Source organism: Mytilus galloprovincialis, chromosome 3 (genome assembly GCF_965363235.1).
Source record: "Mytilus galloprovincialis chromosome 3, xbMytGall1.hap1.1, whole genome shotgun sequence".
Classification (NCBI taxonomy): Eukaryota; Metazoa; Mollusca; class Bivalvia; order Mytilida; family Mytilidae; genus Mytilus; species Mytilus galloprovincialis.
Genome location: NC_134840.1, coordinates 81,309,701 through 81,337,242, shown reverse-complemented (window position 1 = coordinate 81,337,242; position 27,542 = coordinate 81,309,701). Strand labels below are relative to the sequence as shown.

General features: G+C 30.9%; 1 protein-coding gene across 2 annotated transcripts; it reads right to left on the bottom strand.

Moving 5' to 3' along the window:
- Nucleotides 1–663: 663 nt before the first annotated feature.
- LOC143069102 (peroxiredoxin-5, mitochondrial-like) lies at nucleotides 664–27,536 on the bottom strand. Of its 2 annotated transcripts, none has more exons than XM_076243561.1 (6): nucleotides 27,379–27,536; nucleotides 25,723–25,857; nucleotides 23,886–24,017; nucleotides 23,214–23,252; nucleotides 1,614–1,669; nucleotides 664–1,190 (listed from the first exon to the last, which is right to left on the bottom strand). In XM_076243561.1, exons 1-6 carry the CDS (start codon nucleotides 27,481–27,483, stop codon nucleotides 1,085–1,087), a joined length of 573 nt encoding a protein of 190 aa, XP_076099676.1. In that variant the 5' UTR covers nucleotides 27,484–27,536; the 3' UTR covers nucleotides 664–1,084. The 2 variants fall into 2 exon arrangements, with proteins under 2 accessions (XP_076099676.1, XP_076099675.1); XM_076243560.1 differs by lacking the exons at nucleotides 664–1,190; nucleotides 1,614–1,669 and adding exons at nucleotides 10,521–11,445; nucleotides 11,880–11,935 and having other exon boundaries at nucleotides 27,379–27,535.
- Nucleotides 27,537–27,542: the final 6 nt, after the last annotated feature.

Genomic DNA, 27,542 nt, shown 5'->3' with positions numbered 1-27,542 from the left:
AGTTTTTGGCCTTTTATATCGTACTATGTGATACGGGTTTTGCTCATACAGGCCATACAGTGACATATAGTTGTTAACTTCTACTTCAATTTGTCTCTAGTAAAAATTTGTCTCATTGGAAATCATTAAATTGAAAATGGAAATGGGGAATATGTCAAAGAGACAACAACCCGACCATAGAACAGACAACAGCAGAAGGTCACCAATAGGTCTTCAATACCACATCTTCTTATTTTCATATTCATTTTTTTCACATTCTCTGCCTATAAAACAACATTTGCTTATAAAACCTTTATTACACTTATTGTACTAAATATGAGAACTAATAACCACATGTTAACATATAATTTTACCATATATAGGATTTTTCAAAAATTTGAGATAAAACTAACAACCAGTTACTATAATGCTGAATAAGTCTCTTTTTTTTAAGCTATGCAATAACAAGAGACTCTGACCCTTTAACTGATAACATTACTTAGATTTATGGTCTAAATTTATTCTTAACACAAATTTCATCAAATATATGGTACAGGTCCTTTAAAAATGGAATGATTGAAATGCTGACATTCATAAAGCAACTTCTTGCAAACAATTTATAAAATGAAACAAACTTAACAATATGGCAAAATTTGAACTCAAAATATGATGTAAATGAAAAATAAAAGAAAGCTCTTGTGCATAAAAACACTGCACATAAAATTATCAAAGAAAAAAAAGCAAGCCCTTCTGAATTGATTCTTGTTAGAACAAAAGCAATTGTTGATTAGTTTAAAAAAGCTCTTTGCATAAACATGAGTATTGTAAAAAAAAACAGCTACACAATTGCAGCTCTTTAGTTCTCTGATACAAGAGTATTTAAAAAGGTAGCTACACAATAGTAACTCTTTATACCGGTATCTCTGATCCAAGAGTATTGTAAAAATTAGCAAAAATGTATTTTGAGTTATTTGTCTAATTGGCAGAAAAGATATTGTAAAACCTTGGTTTATTCAAATCAAAGGTCTATGCAAAACCATGCGTACAGATTCATGTCTATAAAAGGTAAATGTATTAATGCACTACACACGACTGTTCATTCAGACTAGACTTGTTTGAGAACTTCTGGGGCAAGACTGCAAGTTAGACCAGTTCCATCTGGTTCAATGTTGAGTTCTGTTACTACACCATCGTTCACTACCATTGAATATCTGTCAAATAAATATTAGACATGTTCATTCTACAGGTTTACTTGAATGATTTACAATTTAGATCATGTGTTTAATTTGAATTTTAATACCTGACAATTTCAGTTTGAAAAAAAAACCCAGATAAATTGTAAATCTAATGTTATTGAAATTTAAGTTCATTTATATGGTTTGGAGTTTACGACATTCATTTTCACTGATTTAGTAAACATTTTTGTTGAGGGTCCAGTTGAAGTCTGCCTCCAGGTGGAGGATTTTCTTGCCGTGTTGAAGATCCATTGATGGCCTTTAGCTGTTTTTTAACTATTTGGTTGTGCTGTTGTCTCTTTGACACATTCCATATTTCCTTTCTAAAATTTATGCACAAAGTTCATGACCTTCTGAATAAATTTTCAAAGGTTTCACTTTCACATTCTACATACTAACCTCTTAGATCTCTTGCTTCCTAATGGACCACTCAAATCAACTTCCAAGTCTACAGCCTGAAAAACAAAGATGTTATATTCAATCACATGATAACTTCTAATGATTTCATTGGACAGAACATAGTTCTATAACAGTCTTCACCACTAGCCACTAGTATGATGCCCCAGACAGTAAGTATTTGCAAAAAAATTGACAAATAATGAAAATGATGGAAGATTGGTCTTTGGACTAGTATTTGGAAAACTGAATGCAAAAGAAAGAGGAACGAAAGATACCAAAGGGACAGTCAAACTGCCATACTGACTGTAGAGTTGTAATAGCTAATAATTCATTAAAAAGAATTTGATATTTTTTCTATAGCAAATATTCAACAATCACAATTATAAGTTGATATAAAAAAATCTTTTGATTGATTATTGGTGCTAAATTAATCCCCCATTAGCACTCTAGGCCAAATTTTGGCTTAAGTTTTCATTGGTGGAGGAAACATAAGTGCCTGAAGAGAATCATAGACATTCAGAAAGAAAACTGGCAATCCTAGTCAAATATGACTAGAAACAAGCACACCTCATCTTAGCCAGACAAGGGTTATGATGTAGACCCCTCCTCTCAACAAGAGAAAGGGACTGGATCATAACCCTTGGCTAGCAAAATATGAGCACACCTGCAACAACAGTGTGGAAACTCACAACCTCATTGATAACTGTAGATTGACTGCTAACATGGCTAAGAACACATCCGCATAAATTTCTAAATTCACAGTTCTTTAAAAAAATATAATTACAGCCGATTCCATTGAGTGTGTAGGCAAAGGTTATATCTTTGGTTAGCAGGCATGCTAGCAGAACCATGGCGTTTACTTGACCTAATAATGATTTCACTGTTCAGCTAACAGCAAGCTAACCAAACATATCACATTTGGCTAACCACTCAGTGGAATCGGCTGTAAATGCACTTTTTCTTGCAGTGTTTCAGCTTATGCTATGTGAAAGGACACATCCCAAATGTGAATCTTTTATTGCTACATGATTTCAAGCTTATGAATAATTTTGAAAATCTTTTTAAAACCATTTGAACTAATCATGATTTTAAAATAAAAAGATATATATTCTTAAAAAAAAGGTTAAAAAACCGCTATTCAAAATAATACCCTATTGTGTCAAACTGTCAATCCTTATGTGATCAAACAAAAATAAAACCTAAATATCCTCCTGATTGAAAAGGAAATTGAAATTAAACTGATACTGTATATAACATTTCTTTCGTTATTATATATAGAAAATAAAGATAAAAAGGAAGAGACTATTAACATAAGTACTGACAAGACTGATCATTTTAAATGTCACGATTGTTTTAATCCTCTAAATTTTATGTAATACTTGCAACTGGACATTTAACAGTTCATATATCAATTCATCTAACATAAAAGTGTAAATCTTATATAAAAGAGAGTGAGAATGTAAAAAAAATGCCTTTGACCGGAATTGTTTATATGGTTTATGCATAGACTTTTTAGAAGTCCAAAGTCCATCTCCTAACTTACTGCAGGGTCCCCCTTCATCAAGATCATGGATAATATTGCTTATGCGCACCTGGATAAAAACACTTATACGTAATATTTCATCTCCTAATAAGAAAGGGAAAAATTGAAATCAATTATCATTTTTGTAAGCTTTAAAGGTAAAATTGCATAAATATTAAAACTTTGAAAATGTACCAGAGCTATGAAATTATTTATGAATCACAGAATACATTTTTAGAAGGGAACTTCCTGGAGCTTTTGTGGAGATAACTTGTTAAAATACATGTCAAATTCAGGGGAATTAATCAAACTGGATTTGACTAAAAAGCAACTAGTTATCCCAGTATTCTGTAAAATACCAGGAAAAAATAAATAAATAAATCCTAACTTTTTTCTTTATATTACCTTAAAGTGTTTGACCACAGTAATTTCATCCTCAAAATTCATCAAGTCTAAAACAATATTTTCTTGTACAATCTTTATAAAATAACAGTATTTGTTTCTCCAAATATCTAGAAAAAAAAAAAACAAAAAAAAAAAAAACAAAAAAAAAAAAAAACAAAAAAAAAAACAAAAAACAAGTAGATAACCTATATTTTAGAAATTTTTAATTTTCACTTTTTTCTAAATTTATCATTTAGAATGTCCATTTTGGATGTAAAGGCATTTAAAATGTGAATAAGGACACAGCATCAATTCCAAAATAGTGAGCCAAATTTCATTGAAAATAAAAAACAGGAGCAAATATTTCAAACCAATCATGAGATATTTAAATAAATGCATTTAGAACCAATATTCCCAAGGTATCAATCAATTTGAATATACAAATGAAGTCATTCACAAATGTAAATTAGCTGTAACCATGGAAACAAACTGATCAAAATTAACAAATGTCATGAAAAAGTACAAAATCTGTGTCTGGGTTACATGCATCCTAAAGATTATTATAAGTTTACAGGTATTTGAAAATAACAAACGGTACTGTTAAATTGTTGAACCATTGATTGATTGATATAAAAATAAGATCGCTGATGCAGAATGATTGCCAATTAGATCACTATTAACAAGAGATCAAATGACACAGAAGATTGGCAACTATAGGTCACTGCTAGGCCTTCAACAATTACCAAAAACCTATACCCAATGGCAAGCTATAAATTTAAGGCCTAACATGGCAATTGAAAGCCATTCAAATGAGAAAATAGCAGTCAGACTTAAAGTAAAATACAAGTATACAACGAAAAACAAATATGATATATACAGCAACAATCAACAACCAACGAATTTGGAAGACTGCATGTCCTCTTAGTGAAAAAGATATTTATTGAATTCAGCATAAAGTGTCAGATTGTCTACACACGTAATGGCCAAACAGTGCTTATGAATTAACATTACAAAGTAATCAATTTGATTTTGATAAGTTTCAGTTGTAGCAACATACAAAACTAAGAAAAACACCTATGCTAAAAATAATCGTGAACAATTGATTTTGAATTTCCCAATGTCATCGTAATTTATTATCTTTATTAATAATCTTTGATAAAGATTACAAGGTCATTTCTAAATCAAATCTTTAACAGTCTTCTGCACTTTTTTTCAATTTCATTTCCAATGTTTTTCCTGAAAAATTCTACCAAAACAAAAAGCTTTGGTAAGTGAATACAGTAGCAAATGCAAGAAAAATACATCCTTCACTTCATATAAAAAAAAAGAAGATGTGGTATGATTTGCCAATGAAACAACTCTCCATAAGAGACCAAAATGACACAGAATGAAATTACTATAGGTCACCCTACAACCTTCAACGATGAGCAAATCTCATACCACATAGTCAATTATAAAAGTACCCAAAATGACAATGTAAAACAATTCAAACGAGAAAACTTATGGCCTCGTTTATGTTCACACTTCTGTTTCCATGGAACCAAATTGTCAAAGACTAAAATCTGTTATTGTACGACGTCAGAGAAGATAAACTGGTAGTTTTTATTTGATTGAAAAATCAAGGTACTTCATAGCAACCAATATTACAATTGATTATTTATTTCATGTCAATCATTTACCATGGTGATATCAATCTACAAGTACTAAGCAAATAAAATGCAAGTACAGAAGTATTTTATCCTTCTTGGGAAAACATTTTCGCGAATCATGATGACTTATGCCAACTGTACCCACTTCAACATGGAAATTCAAATATGAACAAAATATATAACTTTAGTCAACTCAAGTAGGAATTTCATTTTTTAAACCACAAAAAAGTATTTTCATGTGTGTAAGGTTATCTGATCTACCCCTTACTACATGTTTTTCTTTTATCTAATAAGGATGTGAGAAAGCATTTATTTAGCATTTATGTAGTTGCTCAGACTATAACATTTAAATAAAACAAAGAACTACCGGTATATTCCATTGAAGTAGGCATGATATTTTTTTAAAGACCACAAAATAGTACATTCGAGTGTAAGGTTATCTGGTGTATCCCTTACTACATTATTTTTCTTTTTATCTTATAAGGATGTTGTCAAAGCATATATGCATTTGGCTAGACTATAATAGTTTTTAAACAGGCTAATAAATTAACAATCAAACTGTTTCTAATCAAAATAAATCTGTATAAATAAAAACAATTTTGCATTTCGCAAGTTATTTGTTTGTTTTTATTCTTATTTTTAATGTATGCATGTATTATGGTATACCAATGTCCGTATTTTAGTGTCAGTGTGTTTGACAAATTTGTTTTTACCAATTCTCATGAAATTTCATCACAACAATAGGATTGCTGGAAGAAAACTCCCTTTCGATTTGTAGTTCCACAGTGACAGGATTTTTAATGTTTGAATTTTTCACATGTTTGAAAATAAATCTAGAATAAATAAAGGCAACAGTAGTATACCGCAGTTCAAAACTCATAAATCCATGGACAAAAAACTAAATCGGGGTAACAAACTAAAACTGAGGGAAACGCATTAAATATAACAGGAGAACAACGACACAACATTAAAATGTAACACACACATAAAATGCCTGGATTAATCTGCCCAACAATTGACACTATTGTTTTAGTTGATGAAAGAAAGTTTTTTTTTGCAATATTTTTAATTTTCACGATTTATTGTTCCAGAGTTACAGAACTTTAATGGTCAGATTTAGGTAAACCTTTCATACTTCGTACTTTAACATGAGTTTATTTGGAGAGATTTACTCAAAACTTTACATAAATGTTGGAATGGGTGACCCAAAAACAACATCTGATTAAAAATAAATCCAATAAGTCATTCCAGAGTTTATGGAACTTTGACTGTATGGATAAATAAAAGGCATTTTTAAATGTCTTGCACTAGCTCTAGTATGCTTTGATCAAATTACTACTTATTTGTCCATAGATTTATATACAACACATCTAAAATTTTAGATCCTTTAGATAAACGTATTCTGAAAGTTTACCAATTTAACACTGTAATTAAATCTTTGAATATTTTTTTTTCTATATAAAAATTTTATCAATAAATTAAAAAATTGCTAGATATTACTATACAGCAAAAAAAAATCACAGTCCCGACAATATAGATCCTATAATTTGGCATTGCACACTACAATTTTTTTTCAGTCTCTGTTGATTATGTCTTCACACTAAATCCATTGAATGTGTACCAATTGATATTTTAGTCATATACATGTTTGTTGTCTCGCCAGAATACAAGACTTAATGATTACAATATATTTTTCAGAAGGTTACTAGGAGACCTTCATATTCATACCTTGTATACAGATAACTTATGTTACGAAGTTTCTTTCTCTCCATTGTCAACCTCATTAGGGACTGCTTAAAATTAAATTCTCTTGTCAATTAAAAAAAATCACTGATTATGAGTAATAGAATAATTATATTTGATAAAGGGGTTCCTTGACACTTTTTCAGGTCTTTCAGGTAGGATTTTCATGGATCATTGGACAATGTATAGGTTTTTTTTTATATCTCTCAGATACTATACTAGGGCTACTATATTTGGTGTATGGAATGATTGTAAGTTATTTTAAAATGTCCATCTAGCAGTTTTATCTGACATTGACTTCATTTTCATGGTTCATTGGTGAAGGATAAGTTTTCATAATTTTGTAAGAATCAGATGCTTTAAGCAATAGGTCAATTATATTTAGTGTATGAAATGATTGTAAGATGTACATGTCTGTATGTCAAGGTTCGTATGACTTTTATAATATTTTCATGGTTCATTGGTCAGTGCTAAGATTTTGTGGTTTGCTCTGTTTCTCCTGTAAGGTGTATTAAACTGACTGGCATTGTTCATTAGACTGTGACCTCATTTACATAGAACATTGCTAAATGTTAAGTTTATGTGATATGGTGAAACCTTCATATTACTTTCAACATATATTCATTGATAAGTAAAACAGGAGATATATTTAAGTGTGTGCACTCTTGTAAATAAATTGTTATTGGCTTTAAACTAAACTTCAGTAACTGGGACCACTCTCAGATGTGTATTGTGTTTTGTTAGTTGTTTTTATGCTATTTATTGATCTGACAAGTTAAGCCCTTTTTAATGATTTTAGAGGTTTGTTTTTATGTCTTGCTGTTACACCGAAGTCCCAGGTTAGAGGAAGGCTGGGTTGTGAGCCTGCAAGCATTTATTACCAAACCACTTTCTGTACATGCCTCTTCAGAGTCAGAAGCATGTCATTCTGTAGTTGTGGTTTGTTACATATATCATTTAAACTGAAATCAGACAGATTGTGTTTTATGCTATTTATTGATCTGACAAGTTAAGCCCTTTTTAATGATTTTAGAGGGTTTTTTTATGTCTTGCTGTTACACCAATGTCCCAGGTTAAGGGAAGGCTGGGTTGTGAGCCTGCAAACATGTATTATCAAGCCACATTCTGTACATGCCTCTTCAGAGTCGGGAGCATGTTATTCAGTAGTTGTGGTTTGTTACATATATCATTCAGACAGAAATCAGACAGATTGTGTTTTCATTTGAAATGTTTTACATTTTTTTCAGGTTGAGCCTTTTAAATCTTTTATATTTTTGATATCTTTTATATAAGATTAAGGATGTATTAAGAATTGGAAATAACAAAAAAATTATTAGACATTTCTTATCAATTTCCCAGAATTAAAAATTATTTCAAACTCAAATAATTCCTTACATGTTTTTTAGTGTAAGTCAGCATTTGTTTTGAAATTAAAAATAGTATCTCAACTTATAACAGTTTAAAAAAAAACCTTGTGAGCTCAACCCTGATTTTAGTATTGTGCTTCTGTACTAAACTTTCTTTGGAATGTTATCTGTACAATTTTTTTTCTTGAAACATATTTGACTGTCCTTTTAAAGCTGAAGTATTAAAATTTGGTGTCTTTTTACTCTAAATTTCTTGCATCAGAGCTGAGCAATTGAATTAAGAAAGCTTATGGAAGGAGGGGTATTTAGAAATCTACTTTTCTGTCAATATGCCAAGTTGCACATAGAGGCTGGACAGGTGTTGATAAACTTTACACATGTGTAGAATACTATCTGAGAATGTTCATAGAGGAAAAAGAGTTCAAGACCTACATGTAAGGGAGATAATCAAATTTGTGATTCAGAGGTATTTTTTTGTGAGTTTACTCATAGTCAAACATGTCTAAGTGGTCAGATAATCATATTTATGTACCTCATTATTGCAATATGTAATAATAGTCTCTGAAAAGCTTAAATCTAGTTCTAGAATGGTACGAAGGATGGACATTAAGCAATATAATCCTGTTCCTACGTGTTATACTAGAGATAATTGAATTTGTGATGTGTAGGGGTATCCTTTTGTGATTTCACTTCTAGTTCTAATTTGACTAGCTCATTCATGCAATAAAATAATTTTTATTCTAGTTCTTTGATTTTGTGGGTGTTTCTCTTCTTGTACAAAATCTCGCAAAAGAATTTATTTTTTATCCTTAGCCTCTAATTGTAATTTCACATTGCGATAAGACGTGTCACGGTACTTGTCTATCCCAAATTCATGTATTTGGTTTTGATGTTATATTTGTTATTCTCGTGGGATTTTGTCTGATGCTTGGTCCATTTCTGTGCGTGTTACTTTTTAGTGTTGTGTCGTTGTTCTCCTCTTATATTTAATGCGTTTCCCTCGGTTTTAGTTTGTTACCCCGATTTTGTTTTTTGTCCATGGATTTATGAGTTTTGAACAGCGGTATGCTACTGTTGCCTTTATTTATCTCTAACAAGTCTTTTTCAGTCAGTTTAACCCCTTCTTACTGTTCATGAGCAGCACAGCTACAAGGATCTAGTTACCCTTCAAGAGCATCATCCTATTCATCATTCTTTATTTTTGGCTATTGTTTTATTTCTTTGACTTTGTTTTTGTTATAATGCCCTTGGTATTTTCTATCACCTGTTCTGTTATCAGCCTGGGCAACAATTTTGATGTCACATATACAGCAGAATTTGCTTATTATTCCGTAGCTCCTGCTGTCAATTCTGATTTTTGTGGCAGTTGTACTTGTGCATGTTATTAGCTGCTGAATTGCCTTAATTTACTGTCATATTCATTATTTAATTTTCTGTCTGTTTCAATCCAGTTGCCCTTTATCTTGTTTTTGTTATTCTTCAATAATCATACAGGACTGAACTGTGAAAATGATGCTGATGTTGGAATGGTGTTTTTAATATACTGTTTAAGGTCCAGTAGCAAATATTTCATGCATATAAGGGATAATAATACGTTATTATCATATGAATATGAACCATACTCTTGTGTTGAAGGCCATACTTTAACCTATAATTTACTTTTTAAACATTGTGACTTGGAAGCAGAGTTGTCTCATTGGCACTCATAAGACATCTCCTTATTTCTATTTGTACTGGATCATCACACTGAGCTGGATTTTTAAATGTGCTAGAGTATAAGATTAGTTATTAGGTAGAAACATGACCTTACTGGGACATGCTATCCTGACCAGAAACCAACTAGTCTTTGCTCTTAATCTTGAATGCTGCTTAATTAGTGGAAAAGCAGGAAATACTTATACATTATTTTTTTTTTACAAAAATGTTAAGGTTGCTACTGCAAGAATGAGATAAGCATCAATTTTTGGCCTTTTATATCGTACTATGTGATATGGGTTTTGCTCATACAGGCCATACAGTATAGTTGTGAACTTCTACTTCAATTTGTCTTTAGTGGAAATTTGTCTCATTGGAAATCATAAAATTGAAAATGGAAATGGGGAATATGTCAAAGAGACAACAACCCGACCATAGAACAGACAACAGCAGAAGGTCACCAATAGGTCTTCAATACCACATCTTCTTATTTTCATATTCATTTTTTTACATTCTCTGCCTTTCCTTGCAAGGACATAAAACAACATTTGCTTATAAAACCTTTATTTCACTTATTGTACTAAATATGAGAACTAATAACCACATGTAAACATTAAATTTTACCATATATAGTTTTTTTCAAAAATTTGAGATAAAACTAACAACCAGTTACTATAATGCTGAATAAGTCTCTTTTTTTTTTTTAAAGCTATGCAATAACAAGAGACTCTGACCCTTTAACTGATAACATTACTTAGATTTATGGTCTAAATTTATTCTTAACACAAATTTCATCAAAATATATGGTACAGGTCCTTTAAAAATGGAATGATTGAAATGCTGACATTTATAAAGCAACTTCTTGCAAACAATTTATAAAATGAAACAAACTTAACAATATGGCAAAATTTGAACTCAAAATATGATGTAAATGAAAAGTAAAAGAAAGCTCTTGTGCATAAAAACACTGCATATAAAATTATCAAAGAAAAAAAGCAAGCCCTTCTAAATTGATTCTTTTTTAGAAAAAAAGCAATTGTTGATTAGTTTAAAAAAGCTCTTTGCCTAAGCAAGAGTATTGTAAAAAAATACCAGCTACACAATCGCAGCTCTTTAGTTCTCTGACATAAGAGTATTGTAAAAAGTAGCTACACAATAGTAACTATTTATATCTCTGATCCAAGAGTATTGTAAAAAATTGAAAAAAATGCATTTTGTGTGGTTTGAGTTATTTGTCTAATTGGCAGAAAAGATATTGTAAAACCTAGGTCCATTCAAATCCAAGGTCTATGCAAAACCATGCGTACAGATTCATGTCTATAAAAGGTAAATGTATTAATGCACTACACACGACTGTTCATTCAGACTAGACTTGTTTGAGAACTTCTGGGGCGAGACTGCAAGTAAGACCAGTTCCGTCGGGTTCAATGTTGAGTGCTGTTACTACACCATCGTTCACTACCATTGAATATCTGACAAAATAAATATAAGACATGTTCATTCTTCAGGTTTACCTGAAAGATTTACAACTAAGACCATATGTTTAATGTTTAAATAAATTTTAATACCTAACAATTTCAGTTTCAAAAGAACAGATAGATTGTAAGTCTAATGTTTTTTTAATTTTAGTTCATTTATATGTTTTGGAGTTAGTATGATGTCAATTTTCACTGATCTAGTACACATTTTTGTTTAGGGACCAGCTGAAGTCCACCTCAGGGTGCAGGATTTTCTTTCTATGACTATGTTAAAGACCCATTGGTGGCCTTTGGCTGTTTTATGCTCTTTGGTCAGGCTGATGTCTCTTTTGACACATTCCCCATTTGGATTCTCAAAATCTATGCACCATGTTCATGACCTTTCGATAAAATTTTAAATGTTTTTCTTTTACATACTATATACTAACCTCTTAGATCTCATGCTTCCTAATGGACCACTCAAGTCAACTTCCAAGTCTACAGCCTGAAAAACAAAGATATCATATTCAATCACATGATACCCTGGTAATTTCTAATGATTTTATTAGACAGAACATGGGTTACTTTCATTACACTCTGCACCGCTTCTACCACTTGTCTGATGCCCCTGACTAGTAAAATTGTAATCAGACTAGTAAGTATTTAAATAAAATTTGTTTATGCAAAGAAAAATGTTGGAATATTAGTCTTTGTTTGGACTCTAGCAGTTGGAAAATATTTCGGTGCAGACTGCCATTATAGAATTCATGTGGAATTTGAACCAGATGCTCCGCTGTTGAATATTAATCCCCTCAAAAAAAATTATCTGAAATCTTTTTGTAGGCAGCATTCAAGAAATCCTAAATATCAATCTTGTTTTCTTGTGCCAAATGTTAAACTATGACAATAATAAATGGATACAAACACTTTTGATTTATTGATTGCTGGTGCTAAAATCCCATATTTTCGTGGCTGTAAGTTTTTATTGGTGGAGGAAACCAGAGTGCCTGGAGAGAATCATCAATCTTCAGATAGAAAACTGTAAATCCTTGTCAATTAAGACTGGAGTCAAGTATACCTCATCTTTGCAAGCCAAGGGTCAGGATCCAGTCCACTCTTCTCCACAAGAAAAAGGGAATGGATCATATCCCTTGGCTAGCAAAGATAATCCAACCTGCAACAGCAGGTTGGAAACTCACCTCAGTGCTTCCAGGGTGAGGCTATAATGAAAACTAGAGAAACTACTAAGACCACAAGGTCCCCACAAAGATACAGTTCTTTTAACAAATTCAAAATTAAAAGGAGTTTTTTTTTAAGTGTTTAAAAGGACCCATCCCAAATGTGAACTATTCATTGCTATTTCAAAATTATAAAAAAACTTTTAAATACCATTTCAATTAATTGTGATTTTCAAATAACCAGAAGCATGTTCTTGCATAAATCTAAAAAAAAAAGAGGATAAAATATTCCAAATAATACCCTTATGTGTCAAATTAACTGTCAATCCTAATGTGTTGAAACAAAAATAAAACCTAAATAAACCCCACAATTGTGAATGAAAGTGAAATAAAACTGAAACTGTATGAGTTGACGTATCTTTAGTTACTATATATAGAAAATAAAGACAAAAGGAAGTGTATTAACATAAGTACTGGCACGACTGTATAATCTAATATGTCACGATTGTGTTAATCTCATGAATTTTATGTAATACTTGCAACTGGACATTTAACGGCTCATATATCAATTCATCTAATATAAAGGGATGCAATGACATGTAATTCTTATCAAAAGAATGTAAGAATGTTAAAAAAATGCCTCTTGATCATGCTGATGGAGCTATTCATAGGATTTACGCATAGACTTTTTAAAAGTCTGAAGTTCATCTCCTAACTTACTTGCATGGTTTTATGAGAATAAACTATCTACTGGAGAATCCCCTTTTATCAATATTCATGAACCCCACCTGGGTATATTGATTGTAACTGTAATAAACATAAGATGAATCATAAGTAATCTTTCATCTTTAAAGCAGAAAGAGGAAACTTAGAATCAATTAAAATTTTCATAAGGTAATTTAAACTTACAATTACAAAAATAATAAAACTTGGAAAATGAAGATGTACCAGAGCTATGGAATTATTTATCAATCACAGAATATATTTTTGGAAGGGAACTGCCTGGAGATTTGTGGAGATTTCTTCCGAAAACTATATGTCAAATTCAGGGGAATTAATCAAACTGGATTTGACTAAAGAGCAACTAGTTATCCCAGTATTCTGTAAAATATCAGGAAAAAATAAATAGATATATCCTAATTTTTTTCTTCATACTTCCTTAAAATGGTTGACAACAGTAATCTCATCCTAAAAAATTATCAAGTTTTGTTTCATATATAAAACAAAATTTCCGTTAACAATCTTTATAAAATAACAGTATATTGTGTATATATTTCTCCAAATATCTGGAAAGCAAGAAGATAATCTATATTTTAGAAATTAAATTATAATTTTTACTTTTCTCTTAATCTATCATGATGTCTATTTTGGACGTAAAGGCATTTAAAATGTTAAAAGGCAACAACATCAATTCAAATCAGTGAACTAAATTGCATTAAAAATACAAAACATGAGCAAATAACAAACCAAATATGAGATAAACAAATGCCTTAAGAACCAATATTCCCAAGGTATCCATCAATATGGATATAGTCATACAAAAATGTCAAAAAGCTACATCAATTTTACAAACTGATCAAAATTAACAAATGTCATGCAAAAAGTGCAAATAAGTATCTGAGTTACATGTATCCAAAATGGAATACATGTACTAAGTTTGAAGGAATATGAAAATAACAAAAGGTCCTGCTAAATTGCTGAACCTTTGATTAATTAATATAATTATAAGATTTGGTATGATTGCCAATGTTTCAACCAGAGACCATAATATGTAGAAGTAAGCAACTACAGGTCTATAATACAGCCTTCATCAATGAGCAAAACCCTGGCATACTGCATATTATGTTATAGAAGGCCAAGACATGACAAATGTAAAACAATTCATACAAGAAAACTAACTGCCTGACTTTCAAACAAAACAATAAACGAAAAAAAAAATATAGTGAAACCTGTTTAAACCGAAACCTCTTCAGGACTTTATATTTGGTTCGGTTTTGACCGATGTTTGGTTTTATTAGGTTTTTAACACAAATAATTTGATATGTCAGTGCTTTTAAAAGAACATGCATGGTTTATACAGGTTTTTGGTTAATGCAGGATTTGGTTTATCCAGGTTTCACTGTATTTTAAAAAGCAACAATCAACAACCACCAAAATTGGAACTTCACTTTATGTCCTCTTAGCGCAAAAGATATTTCTTAAATTCAGCATAACGTGTCAAAACGTCTACACACGTATTGGCCAAACAGTGCTTATGAATTGACATTACAAAGTAATCAATTTGATTATGATAAGTTTCAGTTGTAGCAACATACTAAACTAAGAAAACACCTATGCTGAAAATAATTGGGAAAAATTGATTTTTCCCTCATACATGTCATCATAATTTATTATCTTTATTAATAATTTTCAAAAAAGATATCAAGGTCATTTCCAATCAAATCTTGAACAGTCTGCCCATTTTAACAATTTTATTTACAGTGTCCCTTGAAAGGGGTTTTTAATGTAACGGGTACAACATTTTTCCCTGAAAAATACTACCCCACATTTGAGCCAATACAGTGGAAATGGAAGGATTTTTTTTTTCTTTTTCTGTAGAAAATAGAAGGAATTTTTTGTCTTTTTCTATGTGTTTACACTTTGGTTTCCATGGAACCAAATTGACAAAGTCTAACATTTATTGATGTATGACGTCAGAGAATTTGAATAAGTGGTTCTCATTTGACTAAAAAATCAAGATACAAATGTACTTCCTAGCAACCACTGTTACAATTGATCTTTATTATTTTGTCAATCATTTACCATAGTGATATAAATCCAGAAGTACTACGTTTGTACTAAGCAAATAAAGTTATAAGAACACAAAGCTTTGATCTTTCTTGGGAGAACATTTGCACGATAACTTTGATGACTAATGCCAACATACCCACTTCAACATGAAAAATCAAATATGAACAAAATATATAACTTTATACAACAGGTAGGAATGATATTTTTTTAAAACCACAAAAAACGTACTTTCATGTGTGTAAGATTATCTGATCTACCCCTTACTACATGTTTTTCTTTTATCTAATAAGGATGCAAGAAAGCATTTATGTAGCATTTATGTAGTTGCTTATATAGACTATAACATTTAAATAAAACAAAGAACTACCAGTATATTCAATTCAAGTAGGCATGATGTTTTTTAAAGACCACAAAATAGAACATTCGTAAGTGTAAGGTTATCTAATCTACTTCTTTCTACATTGTCTTTTTTTTTTTTTTATCTTATAAGGATGTATGAGGCAGTCAAAGCATATAATGTAGATGTTTAGACTATAACATTTAAATAACAAAAAAGAACTTAAAAAAATTCAAAACAAAGAACTACCGTTATACTCAATTCAAGTATGCATGATTTTTTTTAAAGACCACAAAATAGTACATTCGAGTGTAAGGTTATCTGGTGTACCCCTTACTACATTATTTTCTTTTTTATCTTATAAGGATGTTGTCAAAGCATATATGCATTTGGCTAGACTATAATAGTTACAAAAAGGCTAATATATTTATAATCAGACTGTTTCTAAAACGAATTTAATCTGTATAAATATAAACAATTTTGCATGATTTTTTTTTTTTACTTTGTGAAATGTACATGTGAATGATGTAATGTATATAAAACAATGAGTTTGCAACTAATTTTCTATTTGACCATGTGAATTAGACATGTAATGATTGTAAAAAAACATCAATTTTGCATTTTGCAACTTATTTGTCATTTCATTTTATGAAATAGACATGTGATGTATGTTAAAAATAAGTTTGCATTTTGCAACTCATCTGTCAATTTTAACCTTGTGAAATAGACATATGAAGTATGTTCAAAAATAAGTTTGCATTTTGCAACTTATTTGTCTATTTTTAATTTGTATACCATATATGATATAGACTGATATAGACATGTGACGTAAATATCATGTTGTACATTGTATATATTGATCATGACAAGGAAATAAAGACTGAAACTGGAAGTATTTACAAAATCTTGCTCCTCCCTTTAGTCAAGTGCTTTTTCTTTATAAAGACATATAATGGGTTCAGTGGTTTATTTTCAGTGTCATACTCTTTCAGGACCTGGATGAGGAAATCTTCCGTTCTAGGTTCATTAATCATTTGTACATTTTTCTGTATATTAATTTGTTAATATTCAAGTCTTGTAACTTTAATTATCTTAAACTTATTAACCTCTTTAAAAATATTTTCATTCTTTAACTATTTATTTCTAATTCATCAATATTAAAGGTCATTATTTGATAAAGTTACTATATTAAGCAAATGCCATCTAGAGCCTCATTTTTAAAGACGTCACTACTGTAATATTTAGTCATAAGTTTTATTATCTGATGATGCTATCAAGCATGAATCATTTACATATACTATTTTTAAACTTTTGGAATTCTACCCTAAAAATATATAAACAAACAAACAAAGAAAATTTTCAGTCATAAATTGTAAGATGCTAGGATTGTAATCATAGAAGAGATACCAACCTCAATCTCGTGTGATTATAAAAGGAATTTTTCCAGGTGACTAAATTTCATATGCAACTATGGAGAGATGCAACTCACAAGTGAAAATTTCATGTCAGCTTTGCGACAGATCAGAAAATCTCAAATGGCGCTGCATAGACTGTAGGATTACTATTTGTGATAGCTGCAGCTTAGTTCATTCCCGAATCCCTTTTGGTTCAGAACATATGGTAGTGAAATTTGGAGACATTTCTACATGTAATATGGAATTACGTTTAGAGGAAGAAATCAAGAAAATGACATGTAAGAAACATAACAAAGAGACTTACACATTCTTTTGTCGATCATGCAACTTTTTGGTTTGCACCAACTGTATTTTTGATATCCAGTCAGATCACAACCTGCATGACCTTGCAGAGATTTCAAAATTTGTAAGTGAAAATTTCACAAATGACACAAACACATCTGAAGAGGACACAAAAAAAAAGTCGTTCACAGATTCTGGATATGAAGATAAAATCATTCACCAATTGGAAAGTCAAGGTAGTTCGGACAATACTTTTTGCATGCTGATGAAAGATTTTGAAGTTGTTCACACCGTCAGCACACATTTACCATCAATTAATAAAATGACCATATCAAATGGCGACGAGGCTTATGTTTGCAGTATTGACAGAAACAGTATAGTGAAATTAAAACTGAACTCAACTGGATTTTTAAACAAGAAGCTAAAGCGTTCTAAATCAAAACAGTTGGAGCAAACTGAAGGCTTCCAGCCAATTGATATCACAGTTAATTCCAATGGAGATGTACTCTTTTTGTCAAGGTTTGATAAATGTCTTAAATCCGTAACCAAAAACTCTCAAGGGAAAAGACAAGTGTCTGACATTCGTAGCTTTCATCCTTTGGAACCAATCTGCATTCACTGCGAAAACGACAGAAATGGAAAAATCTGGATAGGTCTTACTGAAGGAGATTCTGACTTTGAAATTACAGAAAACAGCATTCGTCAAGTTGTTGCCTTAAATCAGAATGGAAAGTTGTGTAATAAGTTGGAATTTTCAAAAGCACAAAGAAAACTTTTTACGTTGCCGTGGACAATTAAAAACAATAAAGACAAAGGAATCTGCGTCATTGACAGAGTAAGTCAAACTGCTGGGAGAGTTATTTCCCTTGATGAGGACGGACACTTGATGTGGATCTACACCGATCTTCATTCAAGTTTTAGTGAGCGCCCATTCAATCCATCTGATCTAGAGATCACAAATTCTCAAAACGTTATTGTGTCAGATGCCGCGAACAATGCATTTCATGTTCTTAACAATACTGGTGATCTTATCTTCCATCAATCATCAATTCATTTAGGAATACAGATGCCTTGTAGCTTGAACATTGATAAAACTGGGCATTTATGGGTAGGCTGTCTGTGTGAAGCCAATTCAAGAGATAGGGTTGGAAAGATTTATAAAATCCAAATTGCTGGAATATAGTGATTTAGGTTCTGGTTAAGTTTATTCCTTGGAATTAATGAACTTAATAAACTTTATAACAGTCTATCAGTTTTGTTTTGATTCTAATATTGTACAAAATTGAAAAAAATATATAAAATAGAAATAACAATAGTCTTCTTGTGTTTCTTTTTCCTTTTCAGATATAAACATTACAAAAATTCACTTAATTTCCTTTTAGGAAATAAGTAACATCAAAACTTCATTTACAAAACCTCACCTTTTTGTAAAGAAGGGGCGTAAAGCCGAAACCATGGAATATATCATTTACACACTCTTTTATTCTATACTGAAATACTACCGTGTATATGTTTAGTATTACAAAGCCCTTTAAATCATTAATAATTTTTTTAATGTTTTTTAGAAATTTTATTGGCTTTTCTTTTCCTGCTTTATTATTATAATATTATATTCATGTCATGCAAAATACAATAAAATATTTGTGCTTCCAAAAGTGGAAGATTTTTTTTATAAAAAGGTAAAGCGGTGCAAGGAAGTTTTTCTTTCATTCCAGTTCCAATGACCTAAAAGGTTAGGAAAATCAAACTCCTACTATGCAGGCAAACTAGGTATACAATAAAATTGATTTGGATAAGAAAACTTCTATCATAATGACGTTGTATAATATTAGTTTATAAACTACTTCAATGCAAAATAAAATTAATAGGTGTAAGAAAAAGATTTTTAAGTTTAAAATAAATATATAACTCAATGAAGAGCCACAAAAAAGTCAATAATTGGTAAAAAAAGTTCACATATTTATACCATTCACTTGAACATGAAACATTAAAACTTGTTGAAACCTAAACCATTAATCATGTATAAAATTTTAAATTAAAGATTGGTGTCCCAAATGTTGTATATAACCTACAGGGACATGACAATGAAAATATAACATGTATAATTATCTTTACAGTTTCATAAGATGTGTTAAAATATTAGGGTTTTCCACAAACTGACAAAGGAAAAATACCACAGGTGGAAAGTTAAGATTAATCATGTTAATATGTCTTGTCTTTCATATTTACCATAAAATTGTACGTTATTCTTCAACTTTAAAACTAGTGCATACACCAATTATGTATTTTTAGGACTTTAATTTAATTTTTAGGATAGCAATAATGTCTTGCACAATATTTTTAATCTGCCAGGTACATCTTTTAATCTCATTTTTTACAAGTAACTCTTCGGCTTAAAAAGTTAGGGACGACATCAAAAGTTCAATGAAGGAAAAACAACTTAATTCACATAGTTTTTTCACTGACCCCCCCCCCCCCCCCCCTTTAACTTAATTTGGGAAAAATTGATTGACCCATATGGATATATGTAAAAATCAATGTCTGATAACCAAATCTTGCATTAGTTCAACCCCCATCCCATAACTATTTGAATTAAGTTTTTTTATCTTACATTGGTCTTTTGATGTCGTCCCTTAGTCATTGTCACTCAATGCATAGTTTGCACTGTGACAACATTATGCAATAGCCAATCACTTAAATCAATCTAAGGTATAGGAAACCAACGCTTCAAACACATTACAATTTATTGGTAATAAAACAAATTAAGTCCGGGTAAATTAAGTGCAATTCTTGCATAATGATTTACAATTTTCAACTTTTGAATAGTTTTTTTTAAATGACCTTGACTACCATTGAGGGTCTTGCATAGTTGGTGCCCCTTTATTCTTATTTTCCATTAATATTTAATAATTTCATTTTGGATGTAACACTTTTTCAGATGGCTGACAGTAATTTGTCTATAAGCTCTTAGACATGATTTTGTTATATGACTTTGATGCCATCAATGTTTTTTTCCTGATTTACTCCAGCTTAAAATGGAATTCAGAATTAAACAATAAGAAATTACTGCAATATTTTTTCTGTCTATTCGAAATAACATCAAAAATGTGGTGCCCACTTTTAAATAACCTGCTATGCATCAGGTAACCGGCAATACAATTTTGTATTTGGAGCATAGCTACACTATTAAACAGTGCTTTAGCTCCTGCATAGACTTTATACATATTAGTTGAAACCAAAACAGTAAACAGTTTGAATAAAACCAATTTGATAATTTTCGAATTTTACACATTGTGTACAGTAGAAAAGAAAGGATACACATGTACAGGGTATCCATCCATAACCTAAAATCAGTACACGCACAGTAAAAAGACACGAAAAGCATGACCCAAAATCAGTACATGCACAGTAAAAAACACTAAAAGCATGACCCAAAATCAGTACATGCACAGTAAAAAACACTAAAAGCATGACCCAAAATCAGTACATGAACAGTAAAAAACACTAAAAGCATGACCCAAAATCAGTACATGCACAGTAAAAAACACTAAAAGCATGACCCAAAATCAGTACATGCACAGTAAAAAAACACTAAAAGCATGACCCAAAATCAGTACATGCACAGTAAAAAACACTAAAAGCATGACCCAAAATCAGTACATGCACAGTAAAAAACACTAAAAGCAAAGTGCTTTTAATGCTGTTCTCAGTCTTCAATCACAGTGAGGCCTTCAACACAGAGCAAAAACTCTCACCAAACTCAAAGTTTAAGACAGCCCCTAGCAGCTATTTACTATATGCAAATTGGTGATCATGACACAACTGTGAATTAAAGAACAAAGCCATTGGAGTAATATCAATAAAATACATCTGCATAACTAAACATCATGAAAAAGTTTTCAATAGACAGCTGATATTGAGATTGTATTCTCTAGAAAGTACATAAAGATATCTCAAAGTTAAAATGCCTGGCCCTGGTATAAAGTATCAAACCAAATCAAAACTTTTTTTTATAAAGGAAATTAAACATTTCATAGGAATGTAGAAAAATAAACATAAGGGTACTGCGGTTCTCAAATATCTTATTGCTATACATCAAAAGGAGTTGATATAATAAGGCAACATTTTGTACCCCATGTTTGAATATCAAAATGAATTAAAATTTGGAAAGGTAATGAACTCTCATACTTTCATATGTTTATGATTCCTAAGGTCCCACTAGTTTCATTTACCTATTGAGAAAGGCTGTGAAAATTTCTACCCACACATGGTCAGGAAGTTATTAGTAAAAATTCTGCAATAGTAATTCAGTTGTCTACAGGAAATTACTAAATTTAGATACAGGATTTTTTTTTAAAATCATATATATCATGTATATAAATGGAGATAGGCATAGCACATTTTACAGCATATTCCAAATGTTTATGATAATTTATTTTCATTGCCAAGATTACTACTTCCATAGATTTTGCAAAAATAAAAGCTTGCATTCTAAAATTTGATAGCCTTATGCATATGCAGCATGTTCCTCATGTCCAGAAATTAAATAATTCGCCGTTTCAGAATCTAATGCACACTGGGTAATATTTTCAAACGTGTACACCAAAGCGTCGTGATTGGTTGAAAATGTCCAAAACAATGGAAATTCAACCAATGTTGTGACGTTATTTTCATTTTGGGGTACGAACAATGAAATGACCTATAGTCCTTTAGATTCTGAAACGGCCAATTAACATCATATATTTGTAAATTGTTCAACAAACACTATAAATATAATAAATGCACATAAACATTTTTGAATTTGTAGAATATAATTTTTATACCCCCATTTTAAAAGGAGCCACTATATTACAATTATCTTGACCATCAATTATTATAATAGAAACGAAAGGATATGACACAAAATCAGTATAGGCACAAAAAAATACAACACACAAAAAGCAAAGGAATAATGCTGTTATTATGGTTCTTCATCTCGAAAACACACTGAGGCTTTTAACAAGTAGCAAACACACTCTCACCTCACTGCAAGTGTTTGTCGCACTTTTCTTAGGAACCACTGAACAGTATGACTTCATACTTGATCAGCAGCATGACAGTTGAGAATTTGCCATTTCAGAATCTAATGCATTCTGGGTAATATTTTCAAAGGTGTACACCAAAGCGTTGTGATTGGTTATAAACACCATAAACAATTGAATTTCAATCAATGACGTGACATTATTTTTATTTTGAGAAAACGAAAAATTGTATTACCCATAGTCCTTTAGATTCTGAAATGGTCAATTGGAATATGTGAGCACTTGTAGGATCTGTCAGACTGTGTTTGCAGATACTTAGCATTTTCCATTATGCTAAATAAAAATTTTGGTCACTCATTTTTCTTGAACTTCTGTTAATTTGTTAAGTAAGTGTGCAAGGCCTTCTAAATTTCTTCCTGGAGGCTTGTAAATAAGTTTTTTTAATAGACAAAAGAGATTTTCATTGTCAATGAAATTAAAGTTTTATGAATAGTCAAGACAATTATAAACGACAGACAGTAAAACACTCTTTTAGAGCAAAGTTGTCAAGAGAAATTCAATTGAAGAAAAGAAGAAAATGAGACTTTTTTACTTATACATTTTTTGTACAAATAAAAACATTCTTAATATCTACGGAATGTAACACTAACTTGGATATAATTTACCTGCACCACTACAATTACTATATAAAAGACACTTCTACAAGCCTGACTGACTAAAATGTATGAAAAGAAATGGACCAAATATTTTTTAACTTTACCTTTGTAAAAGCTCCACATGTGTCTGCCAACATCCTAACCTAAAATTAAAAAGAAATCATGTTACATATATTTAAACTACAGTTAGTTAAACACAATTTAGAGAGCTCACTATAGATAGCTAGATTCTTATTACTATGAAAATAAGATATTTCCCAAAAAGCCTAATTTGACATCAACAAATTTTAAATTGGTCAGACTAAAAAGGATTTATTAAAAGTGCAAACTTGTTTAAATATACAGCATAAGTAAAATATACATGGAAACATCACAATTTCGTTTTTCTATAAAACATCAACAACATCCAATTTAACACCCACCTACCATGCGAGACCCTCATGGGTAGTCAATGTTAAATACCCCCTAGTAGTTAAAACATCCATACTGTGAATTTATATATTTTTGTAGGTACAAATTTTCGTGAAATATAGAAAAATTGTATGTTCTTGGATATATTTAAATTTGTGTTTACACAAAAGTCCTCAAACAAGCCCTCAAGTCTATAGAAATTTTTACTTTGTTAAAACATTTAAATCAATGGTTCACCTGTTCCCATGAAATCCACTAAAATTACGAATAATAATGAATCTGCAGTAATATGGTCAGTCACCGTTACTAGGACTTCCTGTCCAGTTCAAACTGTTTACTGCTATAACTTAATAAGAATTACAAACCTTGCCATCAGCCTTTTGATCTTTGCCCCATGCCCCCATTACGAATGGATCATTGACAGAAATGCATGCTACGGAGTCGACACCTTTGGATTTCATCTTGTCGAAGTTTGATACATAGCCTGGTAAATGAGTCTGTCAAAAATAAAACATATGATATACATATTTGGTTCTTAGGGTTGTTTCTTTGACATTATCCCTTTTTCCATTCTCAATTTTAAATGTGTAAGTATATATCAGAAGTCTGTTAAAACAAAAACAAAAACAAAAAAATATATACTGGATTGTCAAGTAAAGGCAATACTGAGCATATGGGGAAAAATACAAAAGTTAAAATTGTATGATACTAATATAAGATGGTAATATATGAAGAAGCTGATTTAAAATTGTATTGAAAATATTAAGGCTGAACAAATAGCCTTCTTCAATGTCTCTATCATGTCTATCAAATGTAAATCAATTTACTAGGAGTTAACGTTTAGAAATTAAATGACTCAGTATTACAGATAAATTTTTTGCTATTGATTTAATCCAAAATCTGCACTTCATGCACTTCCTGAATTTTGGTTTAAATCATGACATGATATATTGTACATGTTTTATATAGTGAAATCCATTTTTTTTTAATTTCATATTTGACATGTTTGATCACAAATTTCAATTCATATCTTTATATCATTGTTGGATATTACTACAATTATAATGACAGTAACAATGACGGACTGGCTTAATCCTAAGCTCATAACATGTTAAATCAGTAGCAGATCCTCAAATTTTCATTAAGGGGGCCCACTCAATTCGTGCTTTGGTGATTCCATAAACAAATGATAAACAATAATATTTTCCCCACAAAAGGTTGGTAGGGGCTGTGTCCTCTTAAAAACCCTCTAAATCTACAACAACAAACCATCTCATTATTTTATATTAGAAACAGGACCAGATGCAATAACAGTTGAATCTAGGCTATCAACCTGGGAAAAATGGTTCTGGATCTGACTAAAAAATTATTTCCACCTATCTTTAATTAGTTCAAAAAATTATGATGGGATGATTAAAAACTGGAAACCACCAAACTTATATGGAGCAGTCACAACCATATTTGACTCATGAATTGGCTGTCTGCCTTTGTTTTAAAAAAAAATGTCAACTAAAATCTTTTTTTCCTTTCCTCACAACTCAAGTAACATGATTAAAGCTTCAAAGAGTTAGACGTAAACTCATATAGTATACTATTTCATTATCTAACATATCTAATAATTCATATATGAGAGCCATATTCAATTTCTCTTCCTACTTTAATTTTTTTCAAAGATTCACAATTTCAGCCAAGTTTAATTGCATTAATTTGACAATGTTCATGACTTTCATTGGAAGGGGCACATCATCAATTTATCTACTCTACAAAATACTATTGTTTTTTTTCTTTATTGCTCTTAGGGACAAAGGAGGAAACCACCAAATTTAGTAAATAAATGATTTATAAACTACTATTAGTTAAAAAACTTAGATACCAACAAATAGAAAAGAATTCATGAGCAGCAAGTATCTCTCTAAAATCAAAAATCACTTTAAAGTTTAAATTTATTCAAAATATTGAAAAAATTGAAAGCATTGGCAAATAGGAAGTAGGTACATTTTGAGGTACAGACGTATCTAACCGCTCTGAATAGTGCTATCACCTTACAAACATTACAGCTAATCTGTAATCATTTTCAAGCTGCTTACCAAATATTAAGTACATGTACCCTTACTTTCTGAGAAAACTGTGACTAAATTTTTGCTAGACTAGGACAAAAATTGAAAAATAACCCCAAATTCTAAAGTTAGGATATAAATATACCATGGAACATCCAGGTGTAAAAGCACCAGGTACAGCCAATATGACATGCTTTCCTTTAGCAAAAGCTTCGCCAGAGTTCACTTTAGTTCCAGGATCATTCTCAAACAGATCAACTGCAGGCAACTTATCTCCGACCTGCAACATAAACAAAGTTTTAAAAATCTTTATTTAAAAGCAACTGTAATTCATTTTAAACCCTTTTCATACTTTTACTATATGTGTACATAACCTAGTCAGCTAGTACAACCATCAAAGTAATCATTCTTAATGATTTTTTTTATTTTACCAGTTTCTTAGTTCAGTTCTACATACACGTACTGTTGAAGTAAAAAATTCTGGGCAAACCAAAGCCAATGACTTTTTGATGTTCATGTTTTAGTTTAGCCTTGCCCAGACATGACAGACAATGAGCCCTTACATTTCCCCTTATGCATGCCTTGTTTTTAAAAATATGTATATAAATAACATATATACGCACTCCAGACATGCAAGAAGAAGGGAAAGCGATGAATACAACTGTGTCAAGTTTTTCTAAGCTATATATATATATATACAGGCTTCTCATTTTCAAATTCAGTGTACATATTTATTGAACAAACTTGATCCCTTATAGATATATATATCCATTAATTTGTTTACAATTATTGGAAACTACCGGGTTGTTCCGAAACTGTAATTTCCCTCGGGAATGGTCGCAGTCCCTCGAACAGGTAGCTTGTAATAATCTGATGACTTAATAAGGTGCTCCGGAGACTAGGTATTTCAAAACTAGTTGTCTCAGAAACTAGGTGCTACAGAGACTAGTCATTTCAGAACTAGGTGTCTGACGGAGACTGGGTGTCTCAGAAATAAGTTTTTCAGGAACCTAAGATTTTTGAAGCTTGTTCTTATTTAATAGTTGTTGAAAGGTTATAATATAATTGTTTGTCAAATCAGTTGGGACCTCGCCGAGTCAGTAAAAGGATCAAGGATAAATTGAGGTTATAGTTTTCAGACTACTTTTTGATACAAAGTTATCAAGTTTCAAAGTCATGAAAGTTGGTCTTGTAGTTTTTAAGAAAAGCCTCCAAGTTGTAGTTAGGTTTTTGAGTTAATTACAAGATTGATATTGCAGTATCTCAGATTCTGTGAAAACGGATACAAGCATATAGTTCATAAGCCAAACACATTACAAAACTATCATCCTAAATACATTATTTGTTTGCTACAAGAAATGCTAGAAGCAGGGCCATTTAATTTACGGCTACAATGTTGACAGTATAAGCTATAAAATTCAAGCAATTACGGGAACAAACACAGGAATATCTATGTTTAAAATTAAATCTATATAGAAATACAACATTTGTACATGTATGTGTGTATATCTTTAATATTACTTTACACCATGTATGATTATGTAATTATTTTAAACAGAGACAAGTACAGCATGTACAAGTGTTTGTGGGTGGTATGTCACCTGTTTGAGTTGTGATTCATCATGACATGCAATACATGCAATTATCTGAACAATTAGTGATTGTCTCTATCTACTTTCTATTTCAACTGTTCAAATGGTATCACACCTGTAGGCTGTACAGCATATAAAAAAATATATATTGTAAAAGGCAATGCCTTGTCAACTTATGGTAATAAGAGCTAGCTAAAAGACATAACTACCTTGATTGGCATGGCTGCTAGACAACTTTTGCTAATTGCTCGTTGAAAAACCACGTTACAACTGATAAGGTTTCTTAGTTGTCTCGTTGACCTTGTAGCAAACATAGTTAGCCAATCACAATCGGATAAATAACACGCTTGAACCGGATTTAGTTTTGTATTTA